The 17008-nt window shown below is 39.7% G+C and overlaps 2 protein-coding genes across 4 annotated transcripts in view; one reads left to right on the forward strand and one right to left on the reverse strand.

Moving 5' to 3' along the window:
- Positions 1 to 17008, forward strand: part of LOC134790916 (leucine-rich repeat and calponin homology domain-containing protein) — an 82626-nt gene that overhangs the window by 17579 nt on the left and 48039 nt on the right. The window lies entirely within an intron of this gene.
- On the reverse strand, positions 5447 to 7094 carry LOC134790864 (cAMP-dependent protein kinase catalytic subunit 1-like). Its single transcript, XM_063761847.1, has one exon. The coding sequence runs from the start codon at positions 6592 to 6594 to the stop codon at positions 5473 to 5475; it is 1122 nt and encodes a 373-aa protein (XP_063617917.1). The 5' UTR covers positions 6595 to 7094; the 3' UTR covers positions 5447 to 5472.

The raw sequence follows: 17008 nt of genomic DNA on the forward strand, positions 1-17008 counted from the left end.
AAAAGGTATGACACGGAGGGAATATAATCGTCTACTGTTTCACCCTAACTTTATTTTACAATTTAGTACTCTCCTGCCTGATTAAATTAGTCTGGCATTATTTAAAACGGTAGCTCTAGGTGTAGTTTGTTTTTTGAAAGAAAGAAAAATGAGAGATAGAAAATCATTGTGATTACGCTAATGCACGTAAATACGCTATTTAGGAACATTTCCATGTTAACTTATAAAACTTTATTAAGATTCTTTAAACCGTACTAAGAGGTGATTTAGCGAACTGCACATATAGAATAGAATAGAATAGAATAGAATAGATTTATTCGTAAGCACAAACAATCGGAACAGTACATAGTATAAAAGAAAACACAAAATAAGATTAAAGTGCCACGAAATGGCCCCATCTCAGCATGTTGCTGGTGGCTTCCAGCGCTGATCTTCCGATGAGACCATCAAGTGAGAAGAATCACGGAAGGCAACAGACAAGAAGAAAAAAGACAGAAATAACATACAGTAAACAGTTAGTTAAATAAGAAAAAAAAAGTTACACAGCATATCAGTACCATACACTTCAAACATGACATATGAGATATGAGTAAAGCCGACCACTGACTAACAGTCCGTCGGACGATATCGGCCGGTCAGTTGTTCGGAACTGTCAAATTTTTGTTCTAACTGACAGGCCGATATCGTCCGGCAGCCTGTTAGTCAGTGGTCGGCTTAAGACATTCGATTGTCTTTTTAGAACAGTCAGCTCGGATAATGGGTAAAGACCAGTGTGTATGTTATACTATTTTTTTTTAAATACACTCCTATTAGAACACTCGTTGTTTGAATTAGATAACAACCAATTAGGTCATGAGAATGGCGAAGCCACGCTAAATAAGTAAATTTATCTTAATTGTTACTTATTTTATTATGAACTTCTTTTCGCACAAGCCGCCGATAAAACCCGTTAATGCGCATGGCTAATAAAATTACATCGTTAACAATGTAACATGCAGGAGCATTTTGATTGCTTCTCAAAATCGCAAACGAATCAGATACAGAACTGCTTCTGATAAAGTCATAAAACTTGCTCTGGTGCAATAAAGTCACGATATTAAGCTCACAAACATTTGCGTGAGGTTTTGCTCTTTACTTGAGGCCATACGCAGCGTAACTAATAAACAGTGAAAACTAATAGCTCATGGTTCACTGTACCTAAGCTACAAAAGTGCCTAATTTGAGTAGGTCCATGGTCTTCGGTTGACGCCGAACGTGCGTACAGCGCAACATTCCATAGAAATATTGACTTCCTATGTAAATATTCCTTACAATGTGACGCTGTGCAAGGCGTTAACTAGAGACAAAGATTAATATATGATCGTGAGCTAAAAGCTTATACATAATGCCTCATCATTATGAGTTGGTTCCCTTCCAAGTATCAATCACAGATCGATCGACGCTTACGCTACCCTAGTTGGAACCCTCTTATCTCGCCCTTATACTGCACCGAACTGCATCTGCATGCGGTGACCCAAATATAGTGCCGTTGACAACTTGCAATAATGCATCATTTGACTGTCTTAACCTAATTAGACCCTGCCTAAGAAGCTGGGATGGAATCTCGGCTAAGGCATTACATTGTGTTGAGCACGAATATGTTTTTTAAGCTTTAATGGTGGGTATAATTGCAATCTACTTTGGGCACTTTGGGTTGTCCTCAAAAATATTCAAATAGGTATGTATTTGTTTTTCTGGATGCCTGCGTTAGTTACTAGACCCTGGATCTTGTTGCGCCTGAAGTTTAGTCTATATTACCTTTCTGTACATGTTTCACTCACGTGAAATTTCATTTCGCTTGTCTGTCCTGCGTAAATTCAATTTATGTCTTGTCATCAAGCTTGCTTAATTTTATCAACATGGATTGAAAAGATGCTCTGGCCAATACGTAGCAAGTAGAGACAGTTCAACGTTATTTGGCTTTACTTAAAAACTTCATTTGGTTTCCCATACACGATTGAAAATTCAGTAAATGAGACAGAGTAACTTTCTACACAAAGATACATTTCCATGACTGCAATAAAGTAAAGTATCCAAACAGAGTCTCACAGTAACTCTATCTTCAACTCTTAAACAATGTCTGCCTTGTCTGCGACAGTCACAAATCATTTAACACCGGCTTGCTTGGTAACCCAACACGTTGCTATCAATAGCTCAATAACTCGTCGAGCGTGCTACGAGCTACGGACACGTATTCAGAATTTAAAAAATATGATACTACGATCATATGATACCAATCTCAATGGGATGCATTATCATCAATCCATTTGTCCGAGCTAGACGCGCTGGGAATGCTACGGGTAGTGTATTTTTAAATTCTGAATGTGCCTCATGGGCTTTCAAAGCCCTTACTCAGCCTCTTATGTAATTGTGTTTTATGCCCGTCCATAGCTTGTGAAAGATCTCTAGTGTTAATTGTGTTAACATTCTTTTAGGCTCGGTTCTTTAGTGGTTTGTTGAAGTTTTTATGTTCGTTATTGAAGACAGTGTTTTGTCCGGAGTATTCAAGTTACGATATACTTCGATTGCATTATTATTAATATTATATTTACCACTTTTTCCTTCCTTGTTGCTTTAATTGTTATTTCCATAGTTTCATATATTATTTTACAAAATATAACATTCGAGTCGAGAGATGAAGGGTAGATAACACAGGCTACCTACTAAAACCCGGAACGAAACACTCAATTAAGATTTTCGTGAGGAAATTAGTAGTAAAAAGGATATTAGTACGAGACACGCGTGCTTTAAAACGATATTTTAGATACTTGACACGACGAGTTCTGATGTAAAACTATCAGTTTTTACTCGTATTAAGTGTATAAATAGATATATTTATCACACAATAAAGTTACATCTTCGCCGTTGAAGTTGGCTTGGCTAAGTTTCTTGCGCAATATGCCATTGTGGATGAATAGAGCACTTGAACTTTATGACCGAAGATCATTGAACGGTATTAAATGGATACGGATATGTGAGAAAACTGAGGAATTATTGTTTATTGTTGTTTATAGACTTTTGTTAGCGATTACATTGTTTGGGTTACGCATTACATCGATAAGGTATCTATGATATCATCGTTCCTGATAATGTACTAGTTGTCCTCAATATTTGTGTAGGTTTTGACTGTCTTCTTATGAATTATACTGATGAATCACACATTTGATTGGAAAATTAGCAAAGCAAACCTATAGATCTGCTATATTTAATACACCGGTTTTCATGAAAATTATTTAAATTTAATGTAGGTACTTAACTCCAAAAGTGGGCCAGAAGACCACACTTCAATATCTTATTGATTTGAAAATGGAACGGATGGCAGCTTAAATGACAGTTACAAGTCAAAGGCCAAACATAAATTACAAAAACCATGTCGATGTACCTCATCATAAGGCACGTAACCTTTATGGACGCGGAAGTACCGCATTAATGCGCTAAACGTCACATTATAGCAACAAATGGTGTCTGCAGAAGGCTCTCGGCTAGGCAGGCCACTTCCTGCCTTCGTGAAACGGAACTGCGCCTCCTTTGATTTCCACTTTTATTGTAAGACAATCGAGTAGATATAGACATTTATAAGAAAAATATAGGTGTATAAAACTACGAAGCAGTATCATGTAAATGTGAAATTTGAGTTGTGATGTAAGGAAATCAACGAGCCAATGACAAGAGGAGTTTATACTATAAGCCAAAACTGGAGACAACATAGGCAGAAACTTCACTTTGGATTTTGGAGTGTATCGGCTTACAAAGTTAGTTTTGACAGAAACTATAGACGTTTAAAACCCTTTGAAAAAAACAGTCGATAAACGTTATTGTTGCTCATCCCACTGAAGTAGTAAGAACAAATAAATAAAGTCGGACGTGAGACATGTAAAGCCTTAGAATCGCCTGCGACGAAGGCCAAAGGACATTTCCTGCGCCCTTGTCGTGCGTGAAACGGAACTGCGCTTCCTTCACTTTCCACTTAGTTGACTGCACGTCCTACGATAACTTAATGTAAGCTCGTCTGGGTACTTTGGGAAGTGTACGGCCGAGTGCTATGCGTCGACTCGAAATACTTGCATTTTTTTTTATTATAGGACATTTTTACACAAATTGACTAAGCCCTACGGTAAGCTCAAGAAGGCTTGTGTTGTGGGTACTTAGACAACGATATAAGTAATATATAAATACTTAAATATGTACATAGAAAACAACCATGACTCAGGAACAAATATCTGTATCATCATACAAATAAATGCCCTTAACCACCCAATCGGGTCCATTGAACATGAACAAAAAGTACATCACAAGAAAGGCGCGAGAGCAAAAAAAAACTTAAATCAAATCGTCGAATTTGTCGAAAAATCTATTCCTTTTAAGTTGATGTACGTATCCCATGAAATGACCCGCATGACCAACATGTTGCTTGAACAATTCCACCAACCAAGTAAGAGGAACGAAGAAACAGTTTTGTTTTTAACTCATTAGAATCCTGTTCCATTCTGTTGCGGATCCTCAACCAACAATTTCAAGTTTTGTACCGCACAATCATTGCCAGAAGATCAATATTCTGCCGCCATCGTCTCATCTCCGCCACAGAGCTATAAAACGTGCCCGCATACAATAAAGGTGTCTTGAAAGCTTTGTATGCTAATCCACCGTGGTCTGCGGATCTTGAAACTATAATCATCGGATTGACGACCTGCTTTCGACACTAGTTGCCATGGAAAGGGTAACTCGGAATCTCTGATGTAAACATAAAAGTTCAAAGTTATCAATTTGTTAACGCTTGTCGTTTTTTCACCTTAAATACTATGGTTTGCGATTACTTACATTTTATCTCTTTAACATGAAGCAATCTAAAATTGTACGTTTGATCATTGTAATGTATTCTACTAATACATCTTCCAAACATCTGAAGAGGTGCTCGTTAGTAGTTATACAATCATAATTATTTCAAGTTCACGTTTATTACCACAATACGGTTGTTAATTTGCACCCAGTAAACTCCCACTCATAATCTGTTGAAGAATTCGCGAATATAACTAGAGCCAAACAAATATGCGCAGACCTAATATTTCATTAGTCATGCTAATCTTGGCAAAGCGCGAACACGTATTGGGGTCACTTCACATCGCATACGGTGTTTGGGCCAATGCCTTCTGAGAAAGTCAAAGTATAATTTTGTTACGTATACTCGATGGGTAATTTTAAGACAATTGTTCTATCAAATCTAAAAATAAGAAATGACATGGTCGCGTGCGCTCGCCTTGTCTTCGGTCCCCTGCGCGGGCGCACAAAGAGGGGAGCCCCACGCACGTGCTACATTAGAATTACAAATCGTGTCCAAATAAACGACTAAGCGCCCAAGACAACATCGTGGATGTAACGTTTTTTTTACCAAGATTCAAATAAACGTATTCCAATGTAAATCTATTTATTATTCGACTAAAAATCAATAAACTGCGACTCATAGCGGCACGTCCTAGCAGGAATTATCGGCTCTTCTTCGTAGCGGTCGAAATTACTCGTATCTCCTGGAGTCTTATACTTAGGTATAAACGGAGGGGCTGTTCTGCAATTTAAAATCGAGTCCCACTCTATCCCTTTGAACCATGGATGATTTTTAAAATCCAGCACACCATTTCTCATCATTCCGAATCTTTTAGTTATATCAACCTGTAGCGTATTTCTAATCAAATCTCTTAAACTTGAGTTAAAGCTCGATGGACATCTGTATTTTCCGGCGACAATCTTTTCGTAAGTCTTCATCGGATCGCTTGCATAAAATGGAGGATATCCTGAATTCATTTCGAATAACAGAACACCGAAAGACCACCAGTCTACTGACGCGCCATAGCCTTTACTCAAAATCAATTCTGGTGCTAAATATTCAGGAGTACCGCACAGAGTCCACGTTCTGCCATGCACTTGTTTACAGAACCCAAAGTCGGTTATTTTCAAGTAGCCAGTCCTGTCTATCAATATGTTTTCAGGCTTCAAATCGCGGTAGATAAGATTGCAGAAATGCAGATACTCCAGTGCCAAGATAACTTGGCTGGCATAAAACTTCGCTAAAGGTTCCTCAAACTTATGCATCTGTCTCAGATGCATAAACATTTCTCCTCCAGGCACAAAGGGCATAACGAAATAAATATAACTGTTATCCTTGTGGCTAAATTCCATAGATACAGTGAACGGGAAGCGTATGGCCTCAAGTATCCGTTTTTCGTTCAAGGAGTGTTCCACTTGTTTCATTTTAACTATCTTCTCCTTGTCGAGTACTTTCATCGCATAAAATCTGTAACTTTTAGAGTGTTTTAATAACACTACTCTACCAAAAGCGCCCGTGCCCAGCGTTTTTATCTGTTCTAGGTCTTCAAAGCACATGTTGAATGTTGGTTTTTTGCACCATCGTTCCTCGAACTCGACTTTTAACTGGGTCATGTATTGCGTGTAAAGTTTCTGCTGTTGCTCTGTGTAACCACTCTGTACTTCCGATGTACTACCGGTTATTTGCGACACTGCTTTGTATGTCACTGAAGAAGCTGCACTTTTCCGAGAATACATGATTACCTATATTTATTTTTCGTTGATACAATTGACGTAATACTACGACATTTGGCTCGTGGCCATCGAGATTCCAACCGTACCTAAAACGCCTTTAGATTGCTCGTATCTCTCCTAAATCCCTCAGTACTGGCAAGCTAATCTTGTTTTCGTATGAACATAAATACGAAACAAATTGTTTATGGAGGTAAAATTGGGATTTCCTTAAACAAGTGCCGGAGGGGAACGCTAACGTAAATATTTCTCTTATTGTAGAGATGGAAAGTACGAGGGTGCATAAGGGCGAGGGGTGAGGGGTGAACGAACTGAGGGGGCAGGGGTGGAATCAGCTGTGTCTGGGGTGACACGCCATGCGGCAGCGGCCGTCCCGACAGGCATATTGATCAGTGCACGTGAAACTCATGTTCCACGAAACTTTCTGCCCCTTGTAATCAATAGCGCCGGTCGAATCTGAATTGTATTAGGTATGGGTGTAAACTGTAAGAGGAAGCAAATCAGAAAAGATGATAGAACAGAAAGAAAGTCTGTTGGTGACAGAGATGTTGGAAGAAAAGAACATGTTTCGCCGACTCCAAACACCTAAATGGGTTAATGTTTAAACAAGCGTGTGATATTGAATGACTTGATTGACTTCAATTATCATATTTCACGTCAACATAACTGAATGACAGATATTAACGAGCAACAATAGAAAACAATTAAGAAGAACTCGCACTCGTCCCTAATTCGATTGAGTTATGATACGGAACGGTTGACCCGCGCCATTTGACGGCGATAAGTGTGTTGGTTTAGGCTGGCTCGTTTGCATAAGCCGGTCGTAACGACTTCGTCCTCTATGTCTATGACAGCACAGTATTTGATTGGTACATGCCAAAATATTTGCTATTTGTCGATGATACTCACGTTTTTCATCTAAAACCACCTTTAATTTACGTGAGCTGTCGCCAAATGTCTATGAAAATTTTATAGAGTAAGTAGCTAAAAATCTTGCGCCAGCCTATGAATTTCAGCAGCTAACCTATGAATATATTTTTCTTCGACTTGGTATGCCTATTGCCTACGCACAAGTTATTCCGCAGTTAAATCTCTTATTCTACTCCAAGTTAAATAATTCTCTAAGGTACTTCTTTTGATAACATACATGCACTATCGTAAGATTGAGTTTGACACATTAACTTTATTATACCTACCCAAGAACTATAGTAGGTCGGACGAGCAAAATAAAAGGCGCGCATAACGCTCGTTATTATACCGTTACTGTTACTCGGTCACATTCGGCGTACCAATCGCCTGAGACCATTTTTTATTAGGATGACGCATTATCACTCAATTGACTACTAGAATGTGAACAGCGCACGTTTGTAGTAAATACTTGGAATTTTTCTTCAACACCATGTGTTCTCCGAAGAGTTTAAGTAGCTATGATACGTAAACACGTATTATGTTCTGGTATATGCTGTTGTAATCATAGCCAACTGAATGGGGGCATACGATCGGGCTCAAAAGATAATAGCCGATCAAGTCGCGCATATGCCAGTGCCAATAGTGATTAATGTCCCGCCTTATAAGTCCACATTCTCGTATCATGTAGCCAGCGATTATGGGGTACATGGCCTGTCAACGGACCAGTCGTGCTTCGAAGGTAATTTGATTTCGATATGAGGACGTGGTAATTGCAATACGATGACTGAACATGTTGTAACCTTATACACTTCGCTTGCGGTATGATGATGCTTCAAGGCCAAGGCTTATTACGTGATTTGCCTCGAATTTAGATGTAGCATGTGCAACGAACGAATAACGTAGGCTAGCCGTGTTTTCTTTAGTTTATCGATGTGAGTTGAATGTTCTTGATATTCTTACGTCGAAATCTGTATTAACTATGCATTTATGAACAACAGACTTATTTTCCTGAACGATCGACTAGTCAGATCAGAGTATGTTATCTTATCACTATTGAAATCGATTTCTGTAGGCCTACCGCTTAACTGACGGTTAGTGACAAAGTTATTATTGTTACAACGGTATGATTGGAAGTTTCAACGATAATGATTGGAATTGGAATTTTCGACTTACAAAATTAAATACTAAAGACTTAATCCCAAACATTCTATACAATATATACTTTGTCATATACAAGAAACTGATCGCGCATATCGTATTAACTACCTAAGTAGGGTCGTATACAAATTCTCTACAATAGATCTCAGCGCCAGCCTAGCGTGTGTGCGATTGTCCGTCGAAAATTGAAAAGATATTATTAATGGATTGGCCAGCCGGGCCGCAATCATTGCTCAAATGTAGGTACGGTCGCCTCGCCGCCGGTCAAGGCTGTGGAGGCCCGCAGTCTTGCTTCGCGTATCTGCAGCTTGGCACGTCACCAAAAATTGGCGCATTGCTGTTCTTTAAGATCGAGACCCTCCCATGTGAGATTAATTAATAACCGGGAGAATGTATCGCTATGACGTGATGACCAGTAGAATTGCACTCTGAGATTAGGCGTCTTTTTTACACATCTCTAGGTCACTGTTAGGCTAGTTAAGCTTGCATGCACTCGTAAGCAACGAGAATATACGCCCAGCTGTCAAATTTACGTTGTTTACTGAACTATTCAGTTGGCACGAGGTTCGTCTGCGTTGTTCAAAATTTAAGACGCTCGTGGGAAGTTTAGTCTTCAGCGCATAAACACCTCAAAGTTTAATAGCATAATGTAAACACCAACTTCATCTTCGTCTTATACAATTACTCCTCGGAGATAGACTTTCTAACTAAGAAAATTACCGTCCTTAAATAGATATACTAACTACAACACCGTTCTTAAAATGTCACTCACGAACTTTTAAAGCATGTTTATTTTTACCTTTCCGGTACGAGTGTAAATAGTAAAGACGTTTAGTTTACTTTTAAAAAATAGGCTCGTTAGTGTTGCCACAGCGACGTCGGTTACTTTTCGAGGACGTTTGGTCAACACAAAAACTAGACGAGCAACTTTGGAACGTCCGATGACAGTATGTTGTGCATATCAGCACATGTTTTAATCTTAACGAACATGACGTCAATCGGAACGTAGAAAGTAACGTAATGTTTATTTCCCAGTCTATTTACGTTTTGCCCTGTCTGACATGATGAAAATTTGAGGAATGAGAACAGACATTTAAAGTGCCAAGCTCTTGAATTTCTCATGGATTTCGTGAGAGATGACCTGAATAATTTACCAAATAAGCTCGAAAGCGCCCTGTGACCTTTAAACAGTGATGATGTCGCTAAAGGTTTCTTTAATCTTATTGAGTTCTTGAATCTCATATATATTTATTAAAGCCAAAGTTACAATGTCCCTGGAAATCTGATGGGTGGATCAAATGGTATCTGATAAATCACTCGGCTATGAAGTGCAGTCCCGATAACATGCCATGCAGCCATGTTATCGGGATGGTTTGTTGTATGCATGTTTGACACTGAAGTTGAGTTGAGTTTCTTGTATTGTATCAGATTGGTTGGTCTTATTTGGTTTGAGTGGGTGATTTGTCCGCTAACCAATAAACTCTTTAAGAGCGCTATTACATTTCGGCGTTGAGCGAGTTTAGGTATTTTACGCGCTGCGGCAGGCCGTGCGAGCTCAGTATGCCGATCCCTTCTACCACACTCGCACTACAATGATGGATTAAACATTCTTGATCCTTCGCGAAGCATATTGAAATCAACCATAACAACACTAACTGTACTTAACTTTTAAAGTTCTAAAACTGTTATTTGGTAAGTACGAAAATACTAAATGCAGTGCAAATGTACATAGGGGCTGTTCATAAATTACGTCATCTATTTTTGACGATTTTTGACCCCCCCCCCCCACCCTCAAATCATCCAAAAATCAAGCTTCGGATGAATCTGTTTCCTCCTACGTCATGTTACCATCATCCGATGTCCAGACCCCCCCCCCCCCACTCCTCCCATTTGAAACGACGTAATTTATGAATAGCCCCATACTCGTACTTATGAAGGTAATCGCCATCGAGTAATATTCGAAAGAAATTATAGGTACCTACTCGCTTATTTACATGCTTCGTCATTGCATTTGGCACCTATAGGTTGTAAAGTTTGTATCAACGAGGGTTTAAAAACGAACTGGTACTGAGGATCTGATGATGATTAAGGTGGTCACGGATACCAATCAACCATGTAGTAATATGATTAGGCTCGTTTGATTCGTCTCAACAAGATCTTTGACACTGAAGATACACAGGGTCTGATGATGGAGCTGGAAGGTGGCCACGGGTACCAGTCTATCATGTAACTAAACAACTTCGTGTTTGGGCTCGTTTGATTCGTCTCAACAAGATCTTTGACACAAGACAGTACTCAGGGTCTGATAATGGAGCTGGAAGGTACCATTACCAATCAACCATGCAACTAAACCACATCGTGTTTAGGATCGTTTGATTCGTCTCAACAAGATCTTTGACACTAGGTGATACTCAGAGTCTGATGATGGAGCTGGAAGGTGGTCACCGGTACCAATCAACCATGCAACTAAACCACTTCGTGTTTAGGCTCGTTTTATTCGTTTCAACAAGATCTTTGACACAAGATAGTACTCAGGGTCTGATGTTGGAGCCGGAAGGTGGCCACCGGTACCAATCAACCATTCAACTAAACCACTTCGTGTTTAGGCACGTTTTATTCATCTCAACAAGATCTTTGACACAAGATAGTACTCAGGGTCTGACGATGGAGCGCGAAGGTGGCGACGGGTACCTGTCTATCATCATCAGCTCCATCATCAGACCCTGAGTAGTATCTTATGTCAAACATCTTATTGCGACGAATCAAACGAGCCCAAACACGAAGTGGTTCAGTTACATGGTAGACTGGTACCCGTGGCCACCTTCCAGCTCCGTCATCAGATCCTGAGTACTAACTTGTGTCAAAGACCTTGTTGCGACGAATCGAACGAAGCCAAACACGAAGTGGTTTAGTTGCATGGTTGATTGGTACCGGTGACCACCTTCCGGATCCATCATCAGACCCTCAGTACTACCTTGTGTCAAAGATCTTGTTGCGACAAATCAAACGAGCCCAAACACGAAGTGGTTCAGTTACATGGTAGACTGGTACCCGTGGCCACAGTCCAGCTCCATCATTAGACCCTGAGTACTAACTTGTGTCAAAGATCTTGTTGCGACGAATCGAACGAAGGCAAACACGAAGTGGTTTAGTGGCATGGTTGATTGGTACCGGTGACCACCTGCCGGCTCCATCATCAGACCCTGAGTACTATCTTGTGTCAAAGATCTTGTTGAGACGAATCAAACGAGCCTAATCACGAAGTGGTTTAGTTGCATGGTTGATTGGTACCGGTGACCACCTTCCGGCTCCATCATCAGACCCTGAGTATTATCTTGTGCCAAAGATCTTGTTGAGACGAATCAAACGAGCCCAAACACGAAGTGGTTTAGTTGCATGGTTGATTGGTACCGGTGACCACCTTCCGGCTCCATCATCAGACCCTGAGTACTATCTTAAGTCAAAGATCTTGTTGAGACGAATAAAACGAGCCTAAACACGAAGTGGTTTACTTGCATTGTTGATTGGTACTGGTGACCACCTTCCGGCTCCATCATCAGACCCTGAGTACTATCTTAAGTCAAAGATCTTGTTGAGCCGAATCAAACGAGCCCAAACACGAAGTGGTTTAGTTGCATGGTTGATTGGTACCGGTGACCACCTTCCGGCTCCATCATCAGACCCTGAGTACTATCTTGTGTCAAAGATCTTGTTGAGATGAATCAAACGAGCCTAAACACGAAGTGGTTTAGTTGCATGGTTGATTGGTACCGGTGACCACCTTCCGGCTCCATCATCAGACCCTGAGTATTATCTTGTGCCAAAGATCTTGTTGAGACGAATCAAACGAGCCGAAACACGAAGTGGTTTAGTTGCATGGTTGATTGGTACCGGTGACCACCTTCCGGCTCCATCATCAGACCCTGAGTACTATCTTAAGTCAAAGATCTTGTTGAGACGAATAAAACGAGCCTAAACACGAAGTGGTTTAGTTGCATTGTTGATTGGTACTGGTGACCACCTTCCGGCTCCATCATCAGACCCTGAGTACTATCTTAAGACAAAGATCTTGTTGAGCCGAATCAAACGAGCCCAAACACGAAGTGGTTTAGTTGCATGGTTGATTGGTACCGGTGACCACCTTCCGGCTCCATCATCAGACCCTGAGTACTATCTTGTGTCAAAGATCTTGTTGAGATGAATAAAACGAGCCTAAACACGAAGTGGTTTAGTTGCATGGTTGATTGGTACCGGTGACCACCTTCCGGCTCCATCATCAGACCCTGAGTACTATCTTGAGTCAAATAAATACATATAGAATGTCAGGTCGTTTCAAATATTTTTAATCCTGTCCGGTAGTTTATTAAACTGTACCATTATAAATTATAATACTATAAAAACAGTGCTAGGATCAAAGTCTCTCGTTGCGGTTTACACGCACACAGTATAGCGTTTTACACGGCGCCCGCCGCACACAATGATAAAAAACCTCGTCGTCGCCGTTGAAAATGTGCGGAGCCGACCGACACACGTCCTGCCTCTACAAGCTCTGCCGCGGCACTGAGCTGGCGCAGCGCGCGTCATCGGTAATATAGAGTAGTTTTCAAAAAATTGCCAAAAAATTATAGTAGAATTTCATAAACACTAATGTATACCAACAGTATAAGCAAACGTTGCAGATTGCTTGAGTATGAAAATGACTTCGATATTAAGTAGATTTTCGTAGGAATTGACACTTGTTTCGGAGAGAAAATCGAGTTCGTTTTACTTTGATTTTCTCTTTCTCAAAGGTATGTAGGAAAAATATAGTTTGATATGCCTAAAGTACAGGGTATTAGTAATACAAAATAGCCAGGTTTAGCAGAGTAAAATTCTCAACATTTCCAAATAAGAGCTCGCCATTCAGTGCTTCACGGGGTTTTTCGGAAACGACCATCAGAAAAAAAATCATTACTAATTTAATAAGTCCTTTTTCTAATATTTACAACGATATTTATAAAGATAAGAAGACGCTTTTACTGGAACAAGCACTCATTGTTTCTAATAATGAGCGCAAAGTCCTGAATTTCGTCGACTAGTATCATCAATTTTGCATTATTTCGACTTTTCTTGTAAGAGCGCTCTTAAAACGGTAAATTAAAGCTTTTTTTATAAAATGAAAATGTGTTAGAATTTTCTTTTTGTTATCCGGATGATTAAAGTAGTTTCTCGTCTCTTGTACTTGTCGAATTTTTTACCATGATTTTTCTTATGGGTTGGTGTTGCTAGATAACGTGTTCGCTAACCACTCTTTAAAAAAAGTAAAGCTCTTTGTAAGAATGAAATTTTATTTTACGTTATCATTCATTTAAAAATCATTCTGAGACGGGGAGAAATGCAACTAAATATTCTAGTCTTGTATTTAACCCAGATCAACTAAATTGCTCTTTAGTCCTTACTCTCTATCTCCAAACCGTCTTCAAAGTCAAATCTGATATTTTAATTACAAAGACATAACTGCCGTGTCGCTCCAGGTCGCTAGATAATTACAAACTGACAATGATCTATTCTAAAACGACCTTCGCCCTTTACGCAGCGTCAATCAAAAGTCCGCGGGTATTACGTCAACGTAATGCCCTTTTACCCATCCCTTCGTCAAGTATAAATATCTCACCTTTGCATCAGGTAAAAATAATCAGCTTAGGGTTTAGATCAATATTGTCTTTGACGTAAACTGGAAGGTGTTTTTAGTCTGTGGTGTATTTATGACACTCTACAACTAACGTCTTGATATTTTTTTAAAGGCAAAGAGCGTACGCCGTAGTCGAACACGTTAGCTTATAGGCGCTTGAAACTCCAGAGCGGGTGGTGTGTGTCACTTGTGCGTTGCCGACCCTTTATAGGTTTATGGGGTCCTAAGTTCCTAACATCTTGTTAGAATCAATGCAAGTGTTCTAACGTCAGTAGAATTATTAGCCTGATAAACATATCAGAACACTATTATATACAAATATGACACAAAAGTGCGAAATTGGTCGCGGTCACGAACTAGATTTGATTTGGTTTCCGGTATTTTGTCAAATGCTAACATACCACATCAAACAAGTCTCACAACCTGTACCAGTTTTAAGTATGAAAGTTCAGCAGAGCACGGCAATCAGAAGCAATCTTACCAACCAATTAGTTCTGTATCTCGAAAATGGCACAGTGCTTAAACACTTAAAACCTTGCCATATATAATTATGCCGATGTATTTCCGTCGGATATCGTAAATACAACTTGCGAGATGCGTGACTCATGCCCAGACTCGGCTGAGTAACCTCTAGCTAGGCCTATGTTTTATAGCAACAGAAAAGACGAATAGTAATGAAGACTATTAATTACGTGAAGTGGAGGTACACCCATCTGCAAAATTGCATTGCCACTTTATGAATGAACTAGCTACCCGCCCCGGCTTCGCACGGGTTAACTAATTATACACCTAAACCTTCCATAGGGGGCAGCATAGGAGTTCTCAGATTTTTGGCGCGAGACGTAAATGTGACGTTTATGCTTCCAATTTAGTACACAAGATGGCAGAACCTATTATGCACACGGAAACGTACCTACGAGAACGGTAGGTAGTAGCACTTGCTTTGGCAATGTACATGTGCACATAAGTTTCTGATTCAGGCCACAAGATGGCAGACCCTCCAACGTGTACGTGTACGGTCCCTATAGGTAGGGTACGCCAGAAATCATAAAGTACCTAATACTTCGCACGCAAAGGTTACAATTTGAGTTTCGTATTGTAATTATCTAATTAAAGGTTTGAAGGGCGTTAAAGTTGCATTTCCCGATGATGTAACACGCCCGCCTAGCTGTTAATTTTAACTGGAGCTAACATAAACACCGGCCACACATCAACATGGCCTACTGCTTCATTAGTATCGAATTAGCCGTTTTCCATTTCACTGGCACTGTGTAAACATGGTATTAAATGGGGCAGCCGATAACGTGCAATACTAGCTTTTACTCGCGAGTTTGCGTTGAGCTTTTTCAATCGAGATATCTTCTTCCTCGTCCCCTCATTGCTGAGGATCGCGATTTTGATATTAAACGAGCCCCTACAAGAATCGCTATAAACCGGCCATTGTGGGCTTAAATTCTAAATTTTAATCCTAACTCTTCCTATCTAATCTATACATATAATAAAGCTGAAGACGGTCGAAAGTCTGTACATGGAAGATATTTGAAAAAAAGTTGGCTGGGGATACTTAGAATCGATAACAGAACACGTTCCAAAAGTTTTTAGAATTTTTGTCTGTTTGTCTGTTTATCTGTTTGTCTGTTTATTTGAACGCGCATCACGTGAAAACGGCTAAACGGATTTTGATGAAAACTTTACTAATCTGTCGAGAAAATCCCCGGCCAGGTTATAGGCTATAAAAATTCAACCCCTAAAAGGGGGGGTAGCCATAACACTCGATTGACTTAAGTTTGCCCCTGAATCTTATGGCGCTACTTAGGAAGGAGGGGCAAACTTTTTTCAAATAAGTGCTACCACTATTGAGTACCCTGGTAAACTAACAGATGGAGCTGAATTTAATACGTTGTGACATGAATAAGCCACCGACGAAAGATTTTGCCAAATTAACTCTAAGTTTAGAAGACACGGATATCAACAAAAATAATTGAATAATTATGTTGATTTAATAAATTAATAATATATAGAAAAATGTACGCGCTCGCTTCGCTCGCGTTTTCAATAACTTTCTAAGATATGGCGACTGCAGCAGCATTACTCTGTTGCAACGTTGCTGCTGCAACACTGTCAATTTTCGTGATAAAATAATGTGACTGACTTCCATACTAATAGTAAAAATGTACAACTGTCTAACTGCCTATCAAATTGGGTTTTTATTTCGAAAAATTTTCGCGCTCGCTTCGCTCGCGTTTTCTATTACTTTCTAAGATATGGCGACTGCAGCAGCATTACTCTGTGGCAACGTTACTGCTGTAGCACTGTCAATTTTCGTGATAAAATGATGTGACTGATTTCCATACTAAAAGTAAAAATGTACAACTGTCTATCAAATTGCGTTTTTATATCGAAAAATTTTCGCGCTCGCTTCGCTCGCGTTTTTAATCACTTTCTAATATATGGCGACTGCAGCAGCATTACTCTGTTGCAACGTTACTGCTGCAGCACTGTCAATTTTCGTGATAAAATTATGTGACTGATTTCCATACTAAAAGTAAAAATGTACAACTGTCTATCAAATTGCGTTTTTATATCGAAAAATTTTCGCGCTCGCTTCGCTCGCGTTTTTAATCACTTTCTAATATATGGCGACTGCAGCAGCATTACTCTGTTGCAACGTTACTGCTGCAG

Source organism: Cydia splendana, chromosome 5, assembly GCF_910591565.1.
Source record: "Cydia splendana chromosome 5, ilCydSple1.2, whole genome shotgun sequence".
NCBI lineage: Eukaryota > Metazoa > Arthropoda > Insecta > Lepidoptera > Tortricidae > Cydia > Cydia splendana.

Bases quoted from the DNA above. Each gene is read 5' to 3' on its own strand.
- LOC134790864 (XM_063761847.1), bottom strand. From the start codon at position 6,594: ATGTATTCTCGGAAAAGTGCAGCTTCTTCAGTGACATACAAAGCAGTG.